The sequence below is a fragment of the Melospiza melodia genome, chromosome 16, assembly GCF_035770615.1.
Source record: "Melospiza melodia melodia isolate bMelMel2 chromosome 16, bMelMel2.pri, whole genome shotgun sequence".
Lineage (NCBI taxonomy): Eukaryota > Metazoa > Chordata > Aves > Passeriformes > Passerellidae > Melospiza > Melospiza melodia.
Window position 1 is genome coordinate 7,259,091 of NC_086209.1, and position 18,956 is coordinate 7,278,046.

Below are 18,956 nucleotides of genomic sequence, written 5' to 3' on the forward strand. Positions count from 1 at the left end.
CAAAGAGACTAATTTTTAATAATTTGAGCAGCTTTTTATATTGCCCATATAGCATGCTTAAAGTTTAAAAAATTATCATGATCCTGATATAAATTCCACAGCCATTAAGCTGTTAATATCCAAAAAACTAATTTAAAACTACAGAACTCATTTTGACCTGCAACACTGTGAAAACTTATTACAATAGATAAAAAATTATGCCTTGAAAACTTCATCTGTTTTGTAGCCTACTGTAGCTGAAATAGACTTCTACTAAAAAAATTAATGTATTCAAACTAAAACTTAAGTGGCCCATTCTCATTTACTGCCTGGGGTAATTAGATTTTTTTTTTTTTAGAGTTCAATTACATTTTAAAAATACTGTTTGTTTTCTTTCACTGATATAATGAAATGGGGATAAAGATCACCTAATGTTCCAGCTAGAGGGCTCTTTTAATACTTCTAAGATGAAGAGCACATAGATGACAGCAAGAAGCAAAAGATGGCTTTTTGTACTACCATGAAATATGCCAAATACATGACTAAGAAGTTGTTAAAAGGCAAAGAAAAATTGTTGAAACAAATTGGGTTTTAGGCTATGTGAGCATGCTTCACTAGGAATATCCTTATTATTTTTAGAAATAGGAAAGTATCCTAAGCTTTGAAAACTAAGATAACAAATGCTATTGAACAGGAAGATATTCTTAATCTCAAAAGACTTTAATTGATGTCAAATAATTCCATAGGGTCTATCAGGCTCTGTTTCCATACACTCAGCCAAATCTGGTTTGCAATACAATTCATTTTATCCAAAAGAATAACAGAGGGGGCTAATTTTACTGGTCTTACCAAATTTGGATTAACATACTTGTATTGAAGAGATTTACTGATTTGAAATGTTACATCACTCGGATTGCACACAACCACACAGAACTCAACTGTCCTTGAGTTACTCAAAGGTCAGAAGTACATCACACTGGTTATTGGTTACTCAATGGAACAAAAGACAATAGGAACTCAATGGGCAGAAAAAGACAATAGTTTTGCTCACGGTGTTTTTTGTTACCTGTTTTCTATTTTTATTTGAATAGAGCACAGCTTTGTGAGCTGAAAATAAGCATCAACACTTGAAACCTTCTGTGTTGTGCTAATTTTATCTTAATGTCTGTTTAAAATTTAGTTGCTGGTCATGGTTTGTCATATAATCAACTAAGGAAACTAAAATTTAAAGCTAGATGCTAACATGCTAACAAGCTAGATGCTAGTTTTTAACATGGAACAGAGCTAGCAATTCTAATAGAGTCAAATGAAAATGTCCAGAATGATAGAAAGGGAAAATGTCCTTAAAAAGACACTAATGTAACTCCCACAATTTGAATAATTATCTGTAAAGTTAAATACATTTGCAGAAAATATTTTTCTTTTAATGGTACCACTGAGAAATTATTAGCTTTATAACTTTGGTAATGTTCAGAGACAGCTGTGCCTCTGATCTTGCCCCTTTATGAACACTATTAATCAGCATAATTTCTGACACACACACCAAAAAAAAAATCCAGAAGGCAATTAAAATTTTTGGGCCTTTCTAAAATATATTTACAGAAAAATCCACTCCACATGTACCTAAGAAAATCAGTGAGTGTTGTATGAAGTAGATACAGCTCTGGGGTTTCTGAAAAGCACGTGAGTGGCAAGGGCAGGGAGAGATTCCCTCCATCAGTGCCTTCCCCAGCTCGGGCTGAGCTGTACCCTGTAGGATTATTCACCTTTTGGGCTCCTGTTCCTACCTTTCCCTTCACCTAGAGGAGCAGCTCCCATCCAGCCTGACTGAGCCCCAGCAGTTTGTGACACTCTCTCATAGCCCAATCTCCTCTTATCTGCTCTTGCTCATCAGGAAACATCTATTGGTAGAATAACCCATATTATTATAGTAATTAATTAGTAATTAATTGGAGCTGACAAGACCTTTCAGGTAACAACAGTTGGCTTTAACTGCATTTACTGTCTCCCTTCTACACTACTTTGTTGGCCTGCTTCAGAATAGTTTTGAGTAGAAACTACAAAGAAAATGGAATGCCTCTTTGGATACTTCTGGAGATGCTCTGAATGTGTAAGCAGGGTCCTGATATAAACTTTTTAGGGTTCCTCAAGAGGCTGGATCCCAGGGAAGTTTTTTATAGGCTTAGTCCTTCTACTCACTCAAAAACACATTGCCATACTCACATCCAATCACCTCACCTACTTTGCTGGAAATCGAGAAAAATGAAAAAAAATAACCATTTCTCCAATTAAAAACTCAAGAGTTAAAAAGACAACAACAATAACCATATCTCAGACACATTTTTTTTGCTCTAGAAATCTGCTTCAAAAACTAGAAAAAACTCTCCACTGTTCCTAGCTTTTAATCTGCTTTGTCTGTGCTTGGGTTTTCTGGATCTCTCCGTGGCCAAGGGTTCAGCTTTTGAAAACTGTCCATCTGTTCCTCTGTTAATTGTTATTATGCTTATGCTAACTCCTAATGGTTAGGTTTCCTTATGTGCACTTTTTTCCACAGAAACTTTTCATCAGAGCTGACTTGAGACAGCCCAGTGATTACAGGGTGTTAGGCACACAGGTGGGTGCAGAAGCCCATTGTAATCCAACAGCTAATCTACAAATTTGAAAAAAATATTATATTGATGAACATGGCTTGCAGTATGGAATCCATAGCGCACCTTCAGAACCCTGTAATAATTTGTAAAACAAAGCTTGTTTATTTACTCATATCCAAAATTCAGGAGGTATAAAAAATGTGAAGTAAATCAGTTGCAAAAAAAAAAGCAAAGTCATCCTCATGTATGACAGAAGAATGTCCAACTGAAAATGTTCTTTTTCTTCCAGGCAACAGTATTCCTGTAATCTAAAACAGTCCTCCCTAAAACAGAGAGATTTTCCTATTTTATTCAATTCTATTTAGTGGGTTACAGCAACCTAGCTCCAACTTCTGATAAAAGTGAGTTTTGCAAATATGTTGAGGATGAACAAATTGTCAAGACTTTGCATCTGATCTTGTAACTTCAAGACTAAATAGCTGCAAGTCTAAAAGTCAAACCGACAAACTTCTACCAACTGAAATTACTAATTTTTGGTTAAGGTTTGACATATCTGGCCAGAATATCCCCAGAACTCTGCATTTCAGAGCTGTTATAAAATGACAGATGTTATAAGCAGTTATGCAGGTTAAGCCAATCTGATGACTGAGCAAGGTCAAGGCTCTACTGCTATCAAGGAACCCTCTCTGCTGCCAGGGAACAGATTTCCTTTCTAATGGACAATCCTGTTAATTTACTTGTAGAAAGAAAGACTCCAGTAACCTGAGACACGATACACACTGTTTAGATCAAATAAGGGAAAAAAAATTCTGTAATACAACCACTACAGCAGCAATAAAACTACTACTGCAGCAATACAACCACTACTGCATGCATTCCCATTGTCTAAAAGATAAATGAAATACACTAAAAACACCCTGAGATACTCTCTGGGAGTAAGTGCAAACGATTATTTTTTGCATAACCTGAACATACACTTAAATTATTAATAAATTGCATCCGTGTCATTTCTGAGCACCAGAATCCTTTTCCTGTATGTACAACCCCCCTAAGGTAGATTGTTTATTCCAATTTCTAATCTTAATAAATATTTTTCCATCTTAGTGTAATTTCATGTGAACTAGAATGAAACTCAGATCCTTTTGTTATTACTGTCACAAAAAATTCAAGATGTCCACTGATCTCGGTCCCTCTCCCAACAGAATCAAAGTTGCCAATTCATTTATACAAGATGCTTTAGTTTTCAAGTCATGTGGGTCAAGCCAAAATTTTTAACTTGCTTTTTAAATTCTTAGCTTAACACAAAAACTTTTAATGAACACTGGGGCTTTTCACTTTTCAAAGGTTGAACATAGCAAAATACACACTGTAAAGTCTAATAGTGGGATAGTACTACTGAAAGAATACAGTAAAACTGTTTTACTTGTAAGAGTTAATGTTTCATTTAAACACTCAGTCCATTTGAAGATGTAGAAAGAGCATGAAAATAAGATGTTTATGTTAATGTATTTTGCCTGATAACCCTGTTTATATTTGTTTACAGTTCAGCAGCACATTAGCAGTAAAGTAGAATAAACATCATAAAGTGATGGTAAGACTTGACTGCCTTAGCACAAATAGGGAAAAGGGTTCACACCACACTGAATTTAGATTAAAATCTCTCAATGTAGTGATTTTCAGAAGTGCATAAATGCAGACACAATTAGAAAAGGAAGAATAGATCCTAAATTAGCTCTGTGAATTCTGCATGTCTTACTGCTCCTAATGCATGGCACCAATAAATGTTGGAATAACCATGCTGGTGCCAAGGCTCCCATTGTCCTTAATAAGCTTTTCCATTGACAAAGCAGTCTCATGCAGGCAGGTAGAGGGTAAAAGCAGAATACTTAATGTAAAGTGTCAGTTCTGAAGGAACAGAGCTATTTCTGGGTCCACCAGGAAAACCAGTCCTTCAATGGCCACACAATAATTAATATCATCATCCAAAAGCCAACTGGCAGGAGAAGTTCAATAAGCTTTACCTCTTAATAAAAACCTCATTAGCTTGGCTTGGCTTCTATTATGTTATTTTCACAATTCCTGTCTTAAGTCATTGTTCTTCCCCTGTATTCTCTGGGTTACTCAAAATTGCAGTTCCACTGTGAGACTTCAACAGGAATGAGGAAGCTCTTGCATTTCAGGCACAATACAGAGGCTTTTCTACTAATCCAGTCTTTGACAAAATTGTTATATCATTTATATGCAACATTGTGAATATCTCCAAGGAACCACAGCATCACTTATTCACAAACTAGACTGTTTGATCTTTAGGAAATGTCAACGTGATTTTGGGGTACTTATACTGCTGTGTCAAAAACCTGGTACCAAAATTTATCATAAAGTCTGGTTCAGTCTTGCAAGGAAAATGTCAGAATAAGGTCACTGTCACACCAGACCCAGCCTCAGCTCCCTGCCACACTTTTAATTCCAGCACACAGCTTTGAAATGGAAAAAAAAGAGAACTACATTAATAGCTGTCTCCTTAAAAGGAGCTTTGCTCTTTCTAAACCTAAAAACCAATTAGCAAACACCTACCACAAAGATGAGTTTGAAGAAAAATCAATCAGCATGTTAAAATATAAAACAAAATTTGGGAACTTGATGTCCAGGAATATGCCATTGATCAGAAAGAAATCACTAGTGACAAAACAGAAAAGATAATTTTACTACACAATGTCCAATAATTTTTTTGGTCCTTTTTGTCCCTCATTTCTTAGATTCTTTACGTGCTTCTGATTTAGGAAGAAAAATTACAATTACAAATACACACCAAAAATTCATCTATGCTTTAAGCATTTACTATGATTCAAAGGGAATTAAGAGTACTTTAAAAGTCTGTTTTGATTTTTTATTACTATAATGCTGTACCCAAGACTGCACAAGTGACGGTTCCATTGAAGTAATTATCCTGCAATCTTGAGTTAATTGACAGAAAATGTGTATTAGAGAAAGAATGCTGATATTAGGCAATAATTACTGTAGCAGAATCCCTGAAACAACAGTTGTGACAAATTAGGTATAACTAATTCTGTGCTCTCCCCTGATTTTAGATAAACTGAGACACAGCTGAATCCTGCCCAAAGAGATGACAGTTGCCTTCCCAACAGCCAGTGAGGTAACATGGTCATCCCCAAAGTTACCCAACATCCACAGCATCCCTACATCCCCCCATATAACAAGAAACCTGATGGATACCTTGGAAGAAAGGCTTTTGCCTTGGTGTGGATTTTGTTTTCCATTTAGCAAATTTAATTTGGGGGTTTTGCTTTTTGGGTACTTTTCCACTGATCTTCAAAACATGGCAAAAGAACTTAAGAATGTACAAGCTCCATTGCAAACATTATGGGATTTTACCAACACCTTGCTTTTCCCTCTCCTGAAAGACAGAAGATACACAGAAATACAGGTAATAAACCACAGTTACAATGAAAGTTCTGGGTTTTTTCTCATTACTTTCTTAAGTGACATTTAGTCATACTTCCTTCCTTCTGGGTATTTGGAAGCTCATGATTTAAAAGGAAGGTTATGATTTAATGTTAAAAATGGCAGTTCTGGAAACTAAAATCAAAACAGGTCAAAGTTGTGAGTGGTAGCACTGTCAGGAATCATTTGACTACAACATAGGAAAAGACACTGAGAAAATATACATGATAACACTAGCAATTATAAGTAATTATAACAGTGACTTTCTAGAAATAAACTGGCAGCTATAGGCCTTTATTCCATACAAACATAATATATCAATTAACTAAACTGCACAGAAGTCCAAGAAGCAATCAGAGAAAGGACAAAATAAAAGTACAAATAAGAAAATGTCCATTATCCACATTATTTTAATGTTATTTGGAAGTTCAATATCCTCCAAACCTCACTTTGCAATAAAATTCTATTGTGGTTTTTTGCATATTGAGTTATTTATATCACTGAAAGCCAATTAGCAATTTTTTCTCCACTTAATACAGTCAAGAACAATTTGAACAAAAAAAGGTGTCATACACCAAACTGCACAGAAATTACGCTATTGACCTTAAATCACTGAAGTCAACCAGTCAAATCAGACTACAAATAGATAAAATAGATAAAATGTCATATTTTATAGATAAATAAAATAGATAAAAAGGGTAAATAGTTCTTATTTTATAAAAAGCTCTATCAGAAAAGCCATTCTGACTTCTGACAGCTGACAGCAGCAGGTGTTGACATATGTGGTCAATGCATTAAAAGGATTATGCCAAACATTCTCTGCTGATGCAGTGATTGCAGGAATTGAGAGCGAAAAAGACAGAGCCAAAATTATTTAATTATTGATTTTCTACACATGGTTTAAATTTTCTGTATTATCAGCTAATTTGAGGGAGAGAGAAGCTCAAACAATTGGCATGAGAGCATGAAATTACATAATAGTAAAGTAAAAAGTTTCAGGATCAGATCTGTTTGAAAAGCAACTTGCTGCAACAGCTTAGTCTAGAATTTCACTCATGATTTCAGGCTCAAGAAATGTTAAGGCTCTCTGAAGAAGGGGAGAATCTTAGAAACACCCTATGAGGAGTACACAAAGCTCAAAAAAGGAGGATCACAAACACATTAAGGATAGTCTGCAATATTGAAACATTTGTAAAACAAAAAATTCAAGAAAATAAATATCTCTGAATTGCTAAAGAACCACCAGTTTCCAAAATTAAGCCTGTCTCATTATGAGGGAAAAAGACTGAAAGAAACCAAAGAATAAAAATTTCATGATTAACAGAACAGAGCTCTGAAAAGAAATACTCTGCTACTTGTGAAATGTAGCAGCTTTTATTTTTATTTCAGTGCTGTTCAGACCAGATCTTGGGGCCTAAAGCAGCAAAGAGAGACAGGAAAAAAATATAAATGGATAAAAAAGTTTGCACATAGCCGCCTCAATAATTCAACCATCAGAAAACTCCACTTGCTGCCTCCTCTGACTCAGATGGGACACACAAACTCAGGCCCTCAGATCAGCTTGGCAGAGATTTCGTGCATCTATGCTTAGTTCTATATTAAGATGATCAACACTGTGCTACTCCTTATACACCATATGCCATTTTCAACACATCACATTCATGCTCTGTGCTTGCTGCTTCATTTCTTTGCATTTAATTTGTGGCCTTTGTCCACAGGAGCTGTGTACAGAAATGCAAAGGCCTAAGGAGAGGTGAGGAATTCAGCCCTGTGCAAGCCAGGCTCCAAAGAGCAATCACCAGGGCAACAGCAGCTGCCTGCATCCTTCAGGGGAGCAGCAGCCCTGGAATGAAGGGACCCAGCATAATTTATCTGACTCATAGGTATTTATATCTGCTCATTACCCACCAGAGTCTGCATCCTGTTTTTACTACAGAAAATAATGGAGGGTAAAACACAGTCATTGGTAAAAAATCCAATGTTGCAAATTTGGGGTTTGAGCTAAGGTATTGGATGAAGTGGGATACATGAAAAAAGTATTTTCAAGTCCTTAGAAACAATATTTCCTATTGAACATGATGAATTCTACCCTGAACGATTTAATGTGGTTTGATCTGCAGCCGTGAACTCCTAAGACAAACAAAAATACTGACTTGCAAATTACTTGCAGATAATATTAATGATTTTCAAAAATTCATGTTATTGAGTTTACCAACTTTCACACTATTAATTACACATTCAAGTAAATTTTTTCTTTAAACTCTAGTCCGTGAGCTAATGTTTCTCTGTTGCTCTACGTCATCATTTTGGACAGTTCCAAACACAGCTCAGACACGAATCATTTCCCTACATTACCCTCTGCTGTCACTTTGTTTATTCTATGTAAACGTCTCTTTTGGCAATTATTTTCATAATAGATATTTTATTGGAAATGTCGTTTCTTCCCCCACAATCTCCTAATTTCTTCTGCAAAAGTTTCTCAAAAAGGAATTGCACATGTATCAAGGCAATAATTGGGTATTTTGGAAGCATTTAACTTGTTAGTTATTTTCAGTATTCCTTAACATCATTGCTTCTGATTCAGGTCATCACACTGCTGCTCTCTGCTGTCCATAAGAAGATTCTACATGAAATTATTACAGATAAGGCATTCATTTTAGGCTCTATAACAAATGTATGTACACTGGAAATTTTTAAATTCTAATTTTGCTTTCTTATGAAAATCAAATCTAATTGTAACTGGCAAGAAACAAAAACAAAGAAAATTCAAATAATTGCAAATACCATGAGTTAAACATGAGAAGAATCACAGCGTTTTGCAAAGCAGTTGCACTCATACTTGAATTTTATACAAACTATGAGATACATGCTCACCTTTAGTCCTTAATTCTTTATTTCTGTTTTACCACCACCTGATGAAAAATTCATTCAATGGATACTTTTCAGTATGTACTGAATGGATAATTAGATTCAAATTTGCACACTGCAAGTGGTCTCTGCATGGGCTGACTTCAAAACAGCACAGAGAATATAGTTGTCACTTAATAGCAGTTTGCATATTTTCCATCGTGACAAGACAGAAATGAAACTTTTAAGAACAAGAAAGTTGAAACAGCTCAAAGTTTTAATAGAAGATGAAAAATATTACCTCTCTTGCATGATTTTTAAATTAGATGATTTCAAGTCATTAGAATGAATACACTTCCAGGACAGGAATTCTTCTAAAGGGAAAAATCTTTCACAGTAATAATTTATGTTGACCTAGGTTCTCCTACCTACAGTTTAAGAAGAAATGCTATACAAGAAGCAGAAAATAATTCTTGCCAACTGATGGCGCAATCCATAACAGATGTAATTGTGTGAATACATGTATCAGGTCAAAAACCTGTACCTGATACATACACAGCATAAGAAAAACGATGCAACTGAAAACATGTAATTTTGCACAAAGTGGGCTTAGGTGTTCCCCATTCCTATGGCATTATTCTCCTGAGATTCAGTTTATTCTGCCCCTTTTTTTCTGCCCATCACTTATCATTTCACTTTAATGGTACCACCCATGGCCTCCTGAATAAAACCCTCCAGAATCCTGAAAATCTGACAGTTATGCCAAATTACATGTGCAACACTAAACAGGCACAGCTACAACAGAAATTGTGAATCTATTTTTGTATGGGTATATCAGAGATATTCTGATTTAAAGTTTGGCTGCAAACACAGTGAGCCTATTTAGATTTTGGCCTCTTACTCCAAAAATCCCTTCATCCATTTTGTTCAGGATGCTTCTTCTGCTCCAGTTCCTGATACAATGGGGAAAAGGGCCGCTATAAATGCCTGAAAAACACCAAGGAAAACAACTCACAAATACAAATTTTTCTGCATTCTGAGTTAACAATAGCAGCTGGATTGTCCCCAACACATGGATGGGATTAGTCAGTCTTCCAGGTGCTCATGGCTACAAGCAATAAACAAAACTGTCTTAATTACGATTTAACATAAATTAGGATTAGCATACCCAGGAAGGCTTAGTGGGTTATCAGCAGCATGCATTTTACCTAAGCTAGCATTTTGTGTGCTCTCAGTTATACCATCTGTTTATCTCCTCATGTAGGTTGACTCTGACACAAAAGGATTTCATGACAGGTAAGGTGGGATTTCTAAAATTCTGTATAGAATATAAGCCTAAAAGTGTTACCACCCAAACAGCCATGTACTTCATCCAGCATGTGGGATTTATTTTTAATTAAACTGTTTATTTTCAATTTAAATGCCTAAAAATGCCCTTACATACTTTGAAGGAAATGTTCCCCAAGTAGTGGTCAATACCTGTGACTATTTTCAGAAACATTCTGTTCTCATTTTGTTTTCATGCAACGTTCTTTTGAAACCTGGACTATTTTCACACTTGATATTCACAGCATGTACTTATTCAAAGAACTGTATTCATAAGCAAATTATTAAGAAAATTTTAAAAAGGCCTTTTCTAATGTTCATACAATTATAAATTACAAAACTAAAACACAAATAGGTTTAATAATTGCTTGAAAATTTTCTTTTTTTTTTCTTTTTGCTTGTTTTTGAGATCTTAATGCACTGAACTTTTATTGTGGAAAATTATTTTGATAGGTCTTAGAATATAAACTCTTGTCAATCCAGAGAAAAACATCCACAACATCCACGTCTGCACAGTGGAAAAGGACATGAAATATAAGGATTTCAACTCATCCCTAATTCTGACCCAAGACTCAACTTTACGTCACCAAAAAAACCCATTCCCACTCTAAGATTGGCAATTTGCTTGTCAGTTTCCCCATTCTTGACAGATTTAGGCAAGATATGATGAATGGCTTTGGCAGAGCTGCCATCAGCAGGATGTTAACATTTCCACATGAATATCAGCAGCTCCAGCTCTGCTACAACACAGAGCCACAGAGGGGAACAGAAAGCCATGAAGAAGTCACACCACAAATTACAATTCCACATTAGGTCTTGCACATGAGATCTTGCACTTTAGGAACAAAAACCCACATGTGCAAGGTTGAAATTGAAAGTCAATCTGAAATTTTATCTCCAGAGACATTTTCTACAAATAAATCATATTTTAAATTTCCTTCAGACATTGAAAAATATTCCAGGAAATCGCCAAGAAAGAATTTGATGCCAGCAGAGTACTTCCCATGACAATACTCTAAAAAATCCATTACATTTATTGTGTGATAATTCTTTCATATTAGAAAACCAGGACAAATGTGTTGTGAAATCTCTGTGAAAAGAAACCATAAATACTAAAAAAATCAATACCTAATTCTGGTAAGGCTGGAAAATGCTTTCAACACTCTCATGGTTAAACCCCAGATGGTAACTGAGCTCCACACAGCTCTCAGTCAACTTTACTCTGGTGGGTTTACTCTGGTTGGGGAGTGAATAAAAGTAGCAAAAACTCCTGGGTTGGGATAAATGCAGTTTAACAGGTGAGGCAAACCAGGGGCCTCAGTGCCCACTCCCCACGGCAGGCAGGGGCTCAGCCATGCCCAGCCCAGCAGGGCTCCATCACCTGTGACAGTGACTGGGGAAGGCAAACACCATCACTGCAAACGTCCCCCCTTCCTCCTCCTGCCCAGGTTTCCATGCTGAGCTGGTGCCATATTATGGGATATCCCTGGCTCAGCTGGGGGCAGCTGTCCTGGCTGTGTCCCCCCCCAGCTCCTTGGGAGCCTCTTGCTGGTGGGTGAGGAGCAGGAAAGCCCTTGGCTCTGTGTTAGTGCTGCTCATGATAACAAAAACAGCCCTGATTTATCAACAGACATCCAAAACATAGGCCCATACCAGCTACTATGAAGAAAATTTACTCTATCCCAGCTAAAATCAGCACAAATATTATTTAAAAATGCATTATCAGCATAATCAATAAACTTCAAAGAGAGTTTTCTGATTCAGAAAAAAAAGGAAAAGAAAATAGAAGCATTTTTAAAAAAAGGGGGCTTAAGGTTGTGTGGAGGTGAGTCCTAGCAGTTTAGACCCTTGCCTTCCATCATGAATTCTATTCCTGGAAGAAAATATACTCCAGGTACCCCATTTTTATAAAATGATGCTGTACAACTATAAGAAAAATCATTTGCTGGAAGATTTTGCATGCAAGGAAATACTCATCCAGGGCTTAAAATGTTTCTAGCTTCCAGCTATTCTCCCCACTATCAGTGTGCCACAGTTCCTGTTGTATTGATCCCTGATCCAGGGTTAAGCACCTGATTTTTGAGACACTGCTGGTGCACTTGGGGCTGCGGTGATGCAAAGGGGATTTCAGTGCTCTCTCCATCACCTGACCTTAGAGGTTTGTGAAAGGGGATGACAGCAGAGCAAGAAAAATAAAGAAAGCAATAGACAACCAGGTCCATCTGAGAGAAGATGAGTCCAGCAACTCCATGTGCACAACATGTACAGTAAGGGGTGGCTTTCTTTGTTTTTTCAGAACAAGCACAACTAAAGTAACTAGAGAGGAAGCTACTGAATTGCTTCTGCCAGATGTAATGAATTAATAGTTTGCTCTTCCCCCTCTGGATTCAGAATTAATTCTTGGCCTATACTGGCATTTCTCTCACTGGAAAATTTAATTTGCATCATTAAAGCCCTGAGTCTATTACAACTGACACAGATGGGCACCAGAAAAAAAAAAACTGTATAAATTTGGTAAATTTGTTAATATTGATGATTCTAAGTATTATTCAAAATTCTAATTAAACACCAATAAGCTGCTTTAGCTAAAGAAAATCTTACATTAACCCCAACAGAGACAAAAATGTATTTCACTGATAATAGATCTGACTTCTCACTTAGATTTTGATTAAGTTTACCCACATTAACATCAAAGGAATTAACTGCTTTCCTGAATATAGATCCTTTTTCTTAATCTATTGGTTCCATGGTGACATGATGACTGATCTTACAGAGCAGGGAACAAATATCTACTGGTCTCCAGATCCATTACCTGTGACAACACCAGCAGTCTATTACTCAAAAAATTATGCGTAAGTTGATACACTCGGTTTGACATTCAATTTTGTCTTCATTTATATTAATAGTAAAAATATGAGCATTCCCAGAAAAACATGATCATTTCCTTAAATGACTGTGAGAAGAAAAGATTGTAGTAGTGTTCTGATAATACTGCCACACAGCCCTGGTGGAAATCACTGCTTAACCATTCCACCATAACTAATACTTTTCTGTATCTCTTTACATAAATTTCATAATAATGACTATAAGAAGACACAAAAACAACAAGCAGAGCATGCCTGATACATTTTGGGTACCTTGCACCAAATATAAAAATGTCTAGATGCAAAACAGATTTCCTAAAGAATTAACAGGCTGACATGAAGATAAGCTGGAGTGGTTTTAAGCATGAGTAGGTGATATGAGGCTATTCAACATTTAATACAAGGCCACATTTTTATTTACACCTGAAAAGAACCAATTAAATTAATGTCCTGGAAACAACCACATGTAATAGTCCACCATAAATCTTTATGCATTCTTGCATGTATTTTAAAGACTTTTCCTCCTCTTAGTTCTTTCCCATGTCAGCACAATGGTTATTGCCTTCCCTCTCACAGTTCAGAAATTGGCTGCACTTTCAGGATAGCAAAGGCATGATGCTGAATATTAAGACCTATACTTTGAAATTGTCCATGCCCTTAAGAACATTTGCTCTGGAATAACAGCAGGGAATTGCTCATTTCCCCTTACCCAAAAATTTTCCCTTTCATGTGCCTGATAAAGACTAAAACAAAAACATGCCGAGCAGTGTGTGCTAAATATCCACTGCAAATCCTCCTTAAACTCAAAACAAAAGACTTGATGCAATAAGAACATGCATCATTTAACATGGAAAAAACCACAGGTTTAATCCCTTGGGAGCTACTATCATTCCAGACTTACAGTTGAACTTTTTGGTTTGTTCACATTTATAGTAATCTTAGAGAGTCTAGAATAAAATCTTCAGTTTAAAAGAATGCCATCAGTTTGAAAGAAACTCGGAGTATTTTACCTAATATCAAAGAACAGAACTACAAAATTATTATTAATATTATTGAAAGTGATTGCAGTTTTCTGTGATTTTCAATTCTTTAATCTGGTTATGTGGATGTACCCTGCAATGTCATCATGGTTAATAAAAATTAACTTTTCTCTACAATTTCTTGGGGAGTTTAGTAGTACTAAGTGCTAAAAGCAAGGAAAGTAATGTGCATACAGAGGGAAATTATTTGCAGTGACAATTTTGAATTTCCATAGAATTATTTTCTTCTGAAATAAGGAGACTTCTAGAACTCTCATAACAATATTGACATAAAACACTGAACTGGTGGAACTCCCAGTACTCCCTGGAAGACTTAGGTTGGTCTGCTGTTAATGTAATCAAAGTCAACAAACAGGATTTATTAACAAACCAGGATCTATCATACAACTGGAGAACATAAAAGAAAGGGGTCTGGATACACTGTGCACTGCTCCTCAAAGTCTCAGTCCTCAGGTAGTTTTTGTTATTTTCCTAAAATCCACCAAAAATGCAGAGTATGTTGTATTAATGATGTACAGCAACAGCACAACTGAAAAACAACATTACAAAACTAATATACAAAAACAGTCCTCCTACTTTGACCATGTTAAAAGGAGAAACACATCTTGGAGAAATTATCTCCGTTTTCTGATCGCTGTGCACAGGAGTGACCATCAGTGACAGCACAGAGCAGCCAGCGCCTCCATGCAGGGTTTTGCCTCCGTGATGTCACAGAGCAGTTCCATGAAATGACAGAAAGCTCCTTCCAGGGTGACTGTTCATGAGATCACCCTGTAACCGCCCACACACCTGGCGCAGAGTTCTCCTGCAGCACCATCAGGCGTGGAGCACAGCCCAGCAGCACAGGATGCAGAGCAGCTCCCGCTGGGGCAGGTCCCTGCAGCTCTCCCACGATGGATGCTGTGGTGCTTAAAAAGAAGGGCTACAGCCTCGGTGCTACTCTTGGAGAAGGCTCCTATGGCAAAGTGAAAGCTGCCTACAGCCACCGCCTGAAATGCAAAGTGGCCATCAAGATCATTGACAAGAAGAAAATTTCTCAGAATGTCCTGGAAAAGTTTCTCCCCAGGGAAATGGAGGCTTTGATGAAACTGCACCACCCAGCAATCATCGAAACCTATGAGATTTTTGAGACTTCCACAGGGAAAGTGTACATTGTGATGGAGCTGGGGGAGAAGGGCAGCCTCCTGAACTACCTGAGTAACGAGGGGGCGATGGAAGAGAGCGCCGCTCGCTCCAAGTTCCAGCAGCTGGCTTCTGCCATCCAGCATTGCCATGACTTGGACTTTGCCCACAGGGACCTGAAATGTGACAATATCCTTCTTGATGATGGTCTTAACTTCAAGCTCTCAGATTTTGGCTTTTCAAAACCCCTGTGTCGAGATGGAAATGGAAAAACCATTCTCAGCAGCACCTTCTGTGGGTCTCTTGCGTACTCAGCCCCCGAGCTGCTTGAGCATATTCCTTGTGACCCCAGGATTTCGGACATGTGGAGCCTGGGCATTATCCTGTATGCAATGCTTTTTGCTTCACAGCCATTTGACAGTTCCAACGTCAGGGAAATGCTCCAGGTTCAGAAACAACAGAAGATTCCCTTCACGAAGGGAAAAAATCTCTCTACAGACTGCAAGAACCTCATCGTCCACTTGCTCCACCCTGATGTGTCCCAGAGGCTGTGCATAGATGAAGTTTTGAGACATCCCTGGCTGCAGAACCCAAAACCCACGCGCAGCCCGCGATTCCCAAACGACCCCAAAGCCAATGTCAAGAAAAGCCCCAAAAAAACCAAGATGGAAAATCCCATTGTGCGTAAGTGTAAGGAGTGGAGGAAGAAATCAGATCCTCTTAAGGATGCTTTCCTTTAACAGGGCCACAATGTTGGCCTCCCCTGTGAACTGCATTAGTTTAAACTCACATTAAAGAGATCTTGTCTGAAATTCCATGTGGCAGTCATGTCCCTGCTCCTGCACAGTGCTCTTGAAGGAGGAGCTTTAACACTGCCAAAGTCAAGACTGTGAAACACGGGGGAAATAATGAGGGAGGGAAGTTTTAGAACGTGTAAACAAACTGCAGAGGAGGACTTTGGATATAATATTTGAAGGAGGAATGTATTTCAAATTTAACAATGCAATTTTTTTAATATATCTAAATATCAGACCTGGTGCACTTTATAACAATTTATAACTATTTCAATACTCAGACTCTAGGATCTGCCTAGACATACTGCTTATGAATCAAAATTTATCTGATTTTCTTTTTTAAATTTGAGTCTTTCAACAAAAAAATGTGCAATGGAAACCATTTCCCTATTGCTAAAAATTAACAGAGATTACAAATCAGTTGTACCATAACACAAGTTTTAAGTCAAAAGGAATGAGGGAAAGGTTTTTCATTAATTAGGAAGGAAAATTAAAAAAAAAACACACACCCAAATATCAGCTGCCTTTTAACTGAAACTTATTGGCTCAGCCAAAGACATACATGAATTTCTTTTTCTATAACAAGAAATATTATTTTAGACATTAAGAAATAAAACATATACCTTCAATGCTATGGTTGTTTAGCCTAAAACTCAAAAAATAATGTTAAATATTTTACTTGCATTACAGCTCTGCAAGGTAAAAGCCTGCAAAATGACAAGTCTCCTGTCCCATTGGTGTAATACATTTACTTCTAGGTCCCACAGGATTGATTCAACTGGTTAAGTTATGCAAGCACACATTTACAGGCCAGCCACTTCCTGCAGAAAAGCATCAAAAAATGTCATGTGGGTAAAATCCAATCCCAGTGGGGACTTTGGGAGGTTTATTACTCAATTCTTTGGTACTCAAATAATTGCCTGTCACTAAAAGTAAAGCAAAGCAAATATAATTTCATGGGTCTGCTTGGCTAGATATATTTGACCAGTTATTGATCTACAAAGGTATTCATCCAACACCTGAGGATGTTGTGCACACAAATGATGACCTACTCATCATTTACTATTGCTTAGAAAGGGTCAGGCTACTATGTTTAACTCTCTATAAAATAGAGAGAAAGTCGAAGTGCTACTGAAAAGCAGCAAAATGTCAAAAAGTACTTTAACATACAATTTGACAAGACAAAAATTATGTTTATCCATTATTTCACCCATTACTCTTTACAGAAAATCTGCTGTTCCCATTAAAATATTATGCTAAAATATCAAATATAAAATACAGCTATTGGCAAAGCCATCAAATATCAAAAAAACTGACGATAATTAAAACTATTATTTCCATTTAGTAAGTGTGGAGAACCAAATCTATCCCGGGGAAAGAAACCTTTTTGCTTAATAATGTGAGATTATTTTTGATGCTAAGAACTCGAATGCACTCTGGAATAATTACAAACCTTACTCTGAGTAGTCTTCTGCCTCAGAGAGTGGATTAAAAGATGGATTGTACAAACAGCCATTCAGCAGAGCTCTTACTATCCTAAATAATCCAAGGAGAGACAAAGTCAGATCCAGCTCTAATTAACACTCATTGCTCATGGCAGGAGAACATTAACATGGTACATTTCCACTGGCACATGTTTAGAAGTCACAGCCATTGAAAAGGACACTTGGACAAACAAAGTGGAGCTTATGAATCCTTTGAGATAGCAGTTCAGTAGAAAACTTAAAAATATAGCTTATTGTTATTTTGCTTTCATTGATTTAATCTGGGACCAGAATACAGTACTAAAAAAAAAGCTACTAAAAAAAAAGGAAGCCATGGAAAAATTTTTCTTATTCTATTTTAATTTTGCCACTTACTATTGCATTATCAGATACCAGATACAAGAGGAAACATGACTGGAAATAATCACATGGGATGTGCCACTAAGAGGTGTGACACCTCTTCCTGCTGTACTAGCAGCTCCTTGGGCAGTACAGGCACATTCTTATTTCCAGTTCTGTGGCCAAGATACGTCTGAGTGCACAGCCAAAATCAAAAGGCAGGACAGCTCTCTTACCAGAGACCTTTCCAGGTGATTTTATTACAGATGCGGGCTGCTCTGTTTTGTAAATTGTATAACAGAGAGCCTGACATGCATCTAAAGAGGGTGGATTTTGCAATTCTGGTCTCCTTGGGAATTCAGTTTTATTCCAGTCCTTTTAAGTAAGACAGGACATGCCATTGAAAACAAACATCTATAAGTCCTAAAAAGCTTCTAGAGAAAGAGGACCTATGAACTGTACTGGTGAATGCCACAACAAAACAAACTAAGCTTACTAAAAATATAATTCAGTTGAATGCAGTAAATGGGGTAAAATGTGTCCTGCTATAAATCTGTTCAAATGGCACTGGGTTTACCTTAACTAAAGATCCTAGAATCATATATTTACTAAGGCTGGAAAAGACCTCTAAGGTCTCAAGCCCACCCATTAAATCAAGTCTGCCAGGTCCACCACTAACCATGTCTCCAAGGACATCATGAATATTTTTTGAAAACTTCCAGGGATGGTGATTCCACCATGGCCCTGGGCAGCCAGTGCTGGAGCCCCCTTTCAGTGAAGAACTTTTTCCTGACATCCAGCCTAAATCTACACTGGCACCACCTTCCTCTTGGTCCCATTGTTTGTTACATGAAGGAAAACACCAACCCCCTGCCTGCAGCCTCCTTGCAGGCACTTGCAGAGAGTGGCGAGGTCCCCAAGCCTCCTTTCCTCCAGCCTAAACAACCACAGTTAACTCAGCTGCTCCTGAGTTCCCTCAGCTTCTATCTCCTCAGATTTCAAGAGGAATCAATACCACACACATAGCACTGGGGAATGAAAATGGAGGTTGTTGTAATCACTAATGTTTCAGATCAAAATTTAATTTGCACTTTCCTCTACACATTAC

At 37.2% G+C, this 18,956-nt stretch overlaps 1 protein-coding gene across 1 annotated transcript; it reads left to right on the forward strand.

The window, feature by feature from the left end:
• The first annotated feature begins 15,002 nt into the window (after positions 1-15,002).
• On the forward strand, positions 15,003-15,971 carry LOC134425924 (testis-specific serine/threonine-protein kinase 2-like). The gene has a single exon (XM_063170947.1). It carries the CDS (start codon positions 15,003-15,005, stop codon positions 15,969-15,971), a length of 969 nt encoding a protein of 322 aa, XP_063027017.1.
• Positions 15,972-18,956: the final 2,985 nt, after the last annotated feature.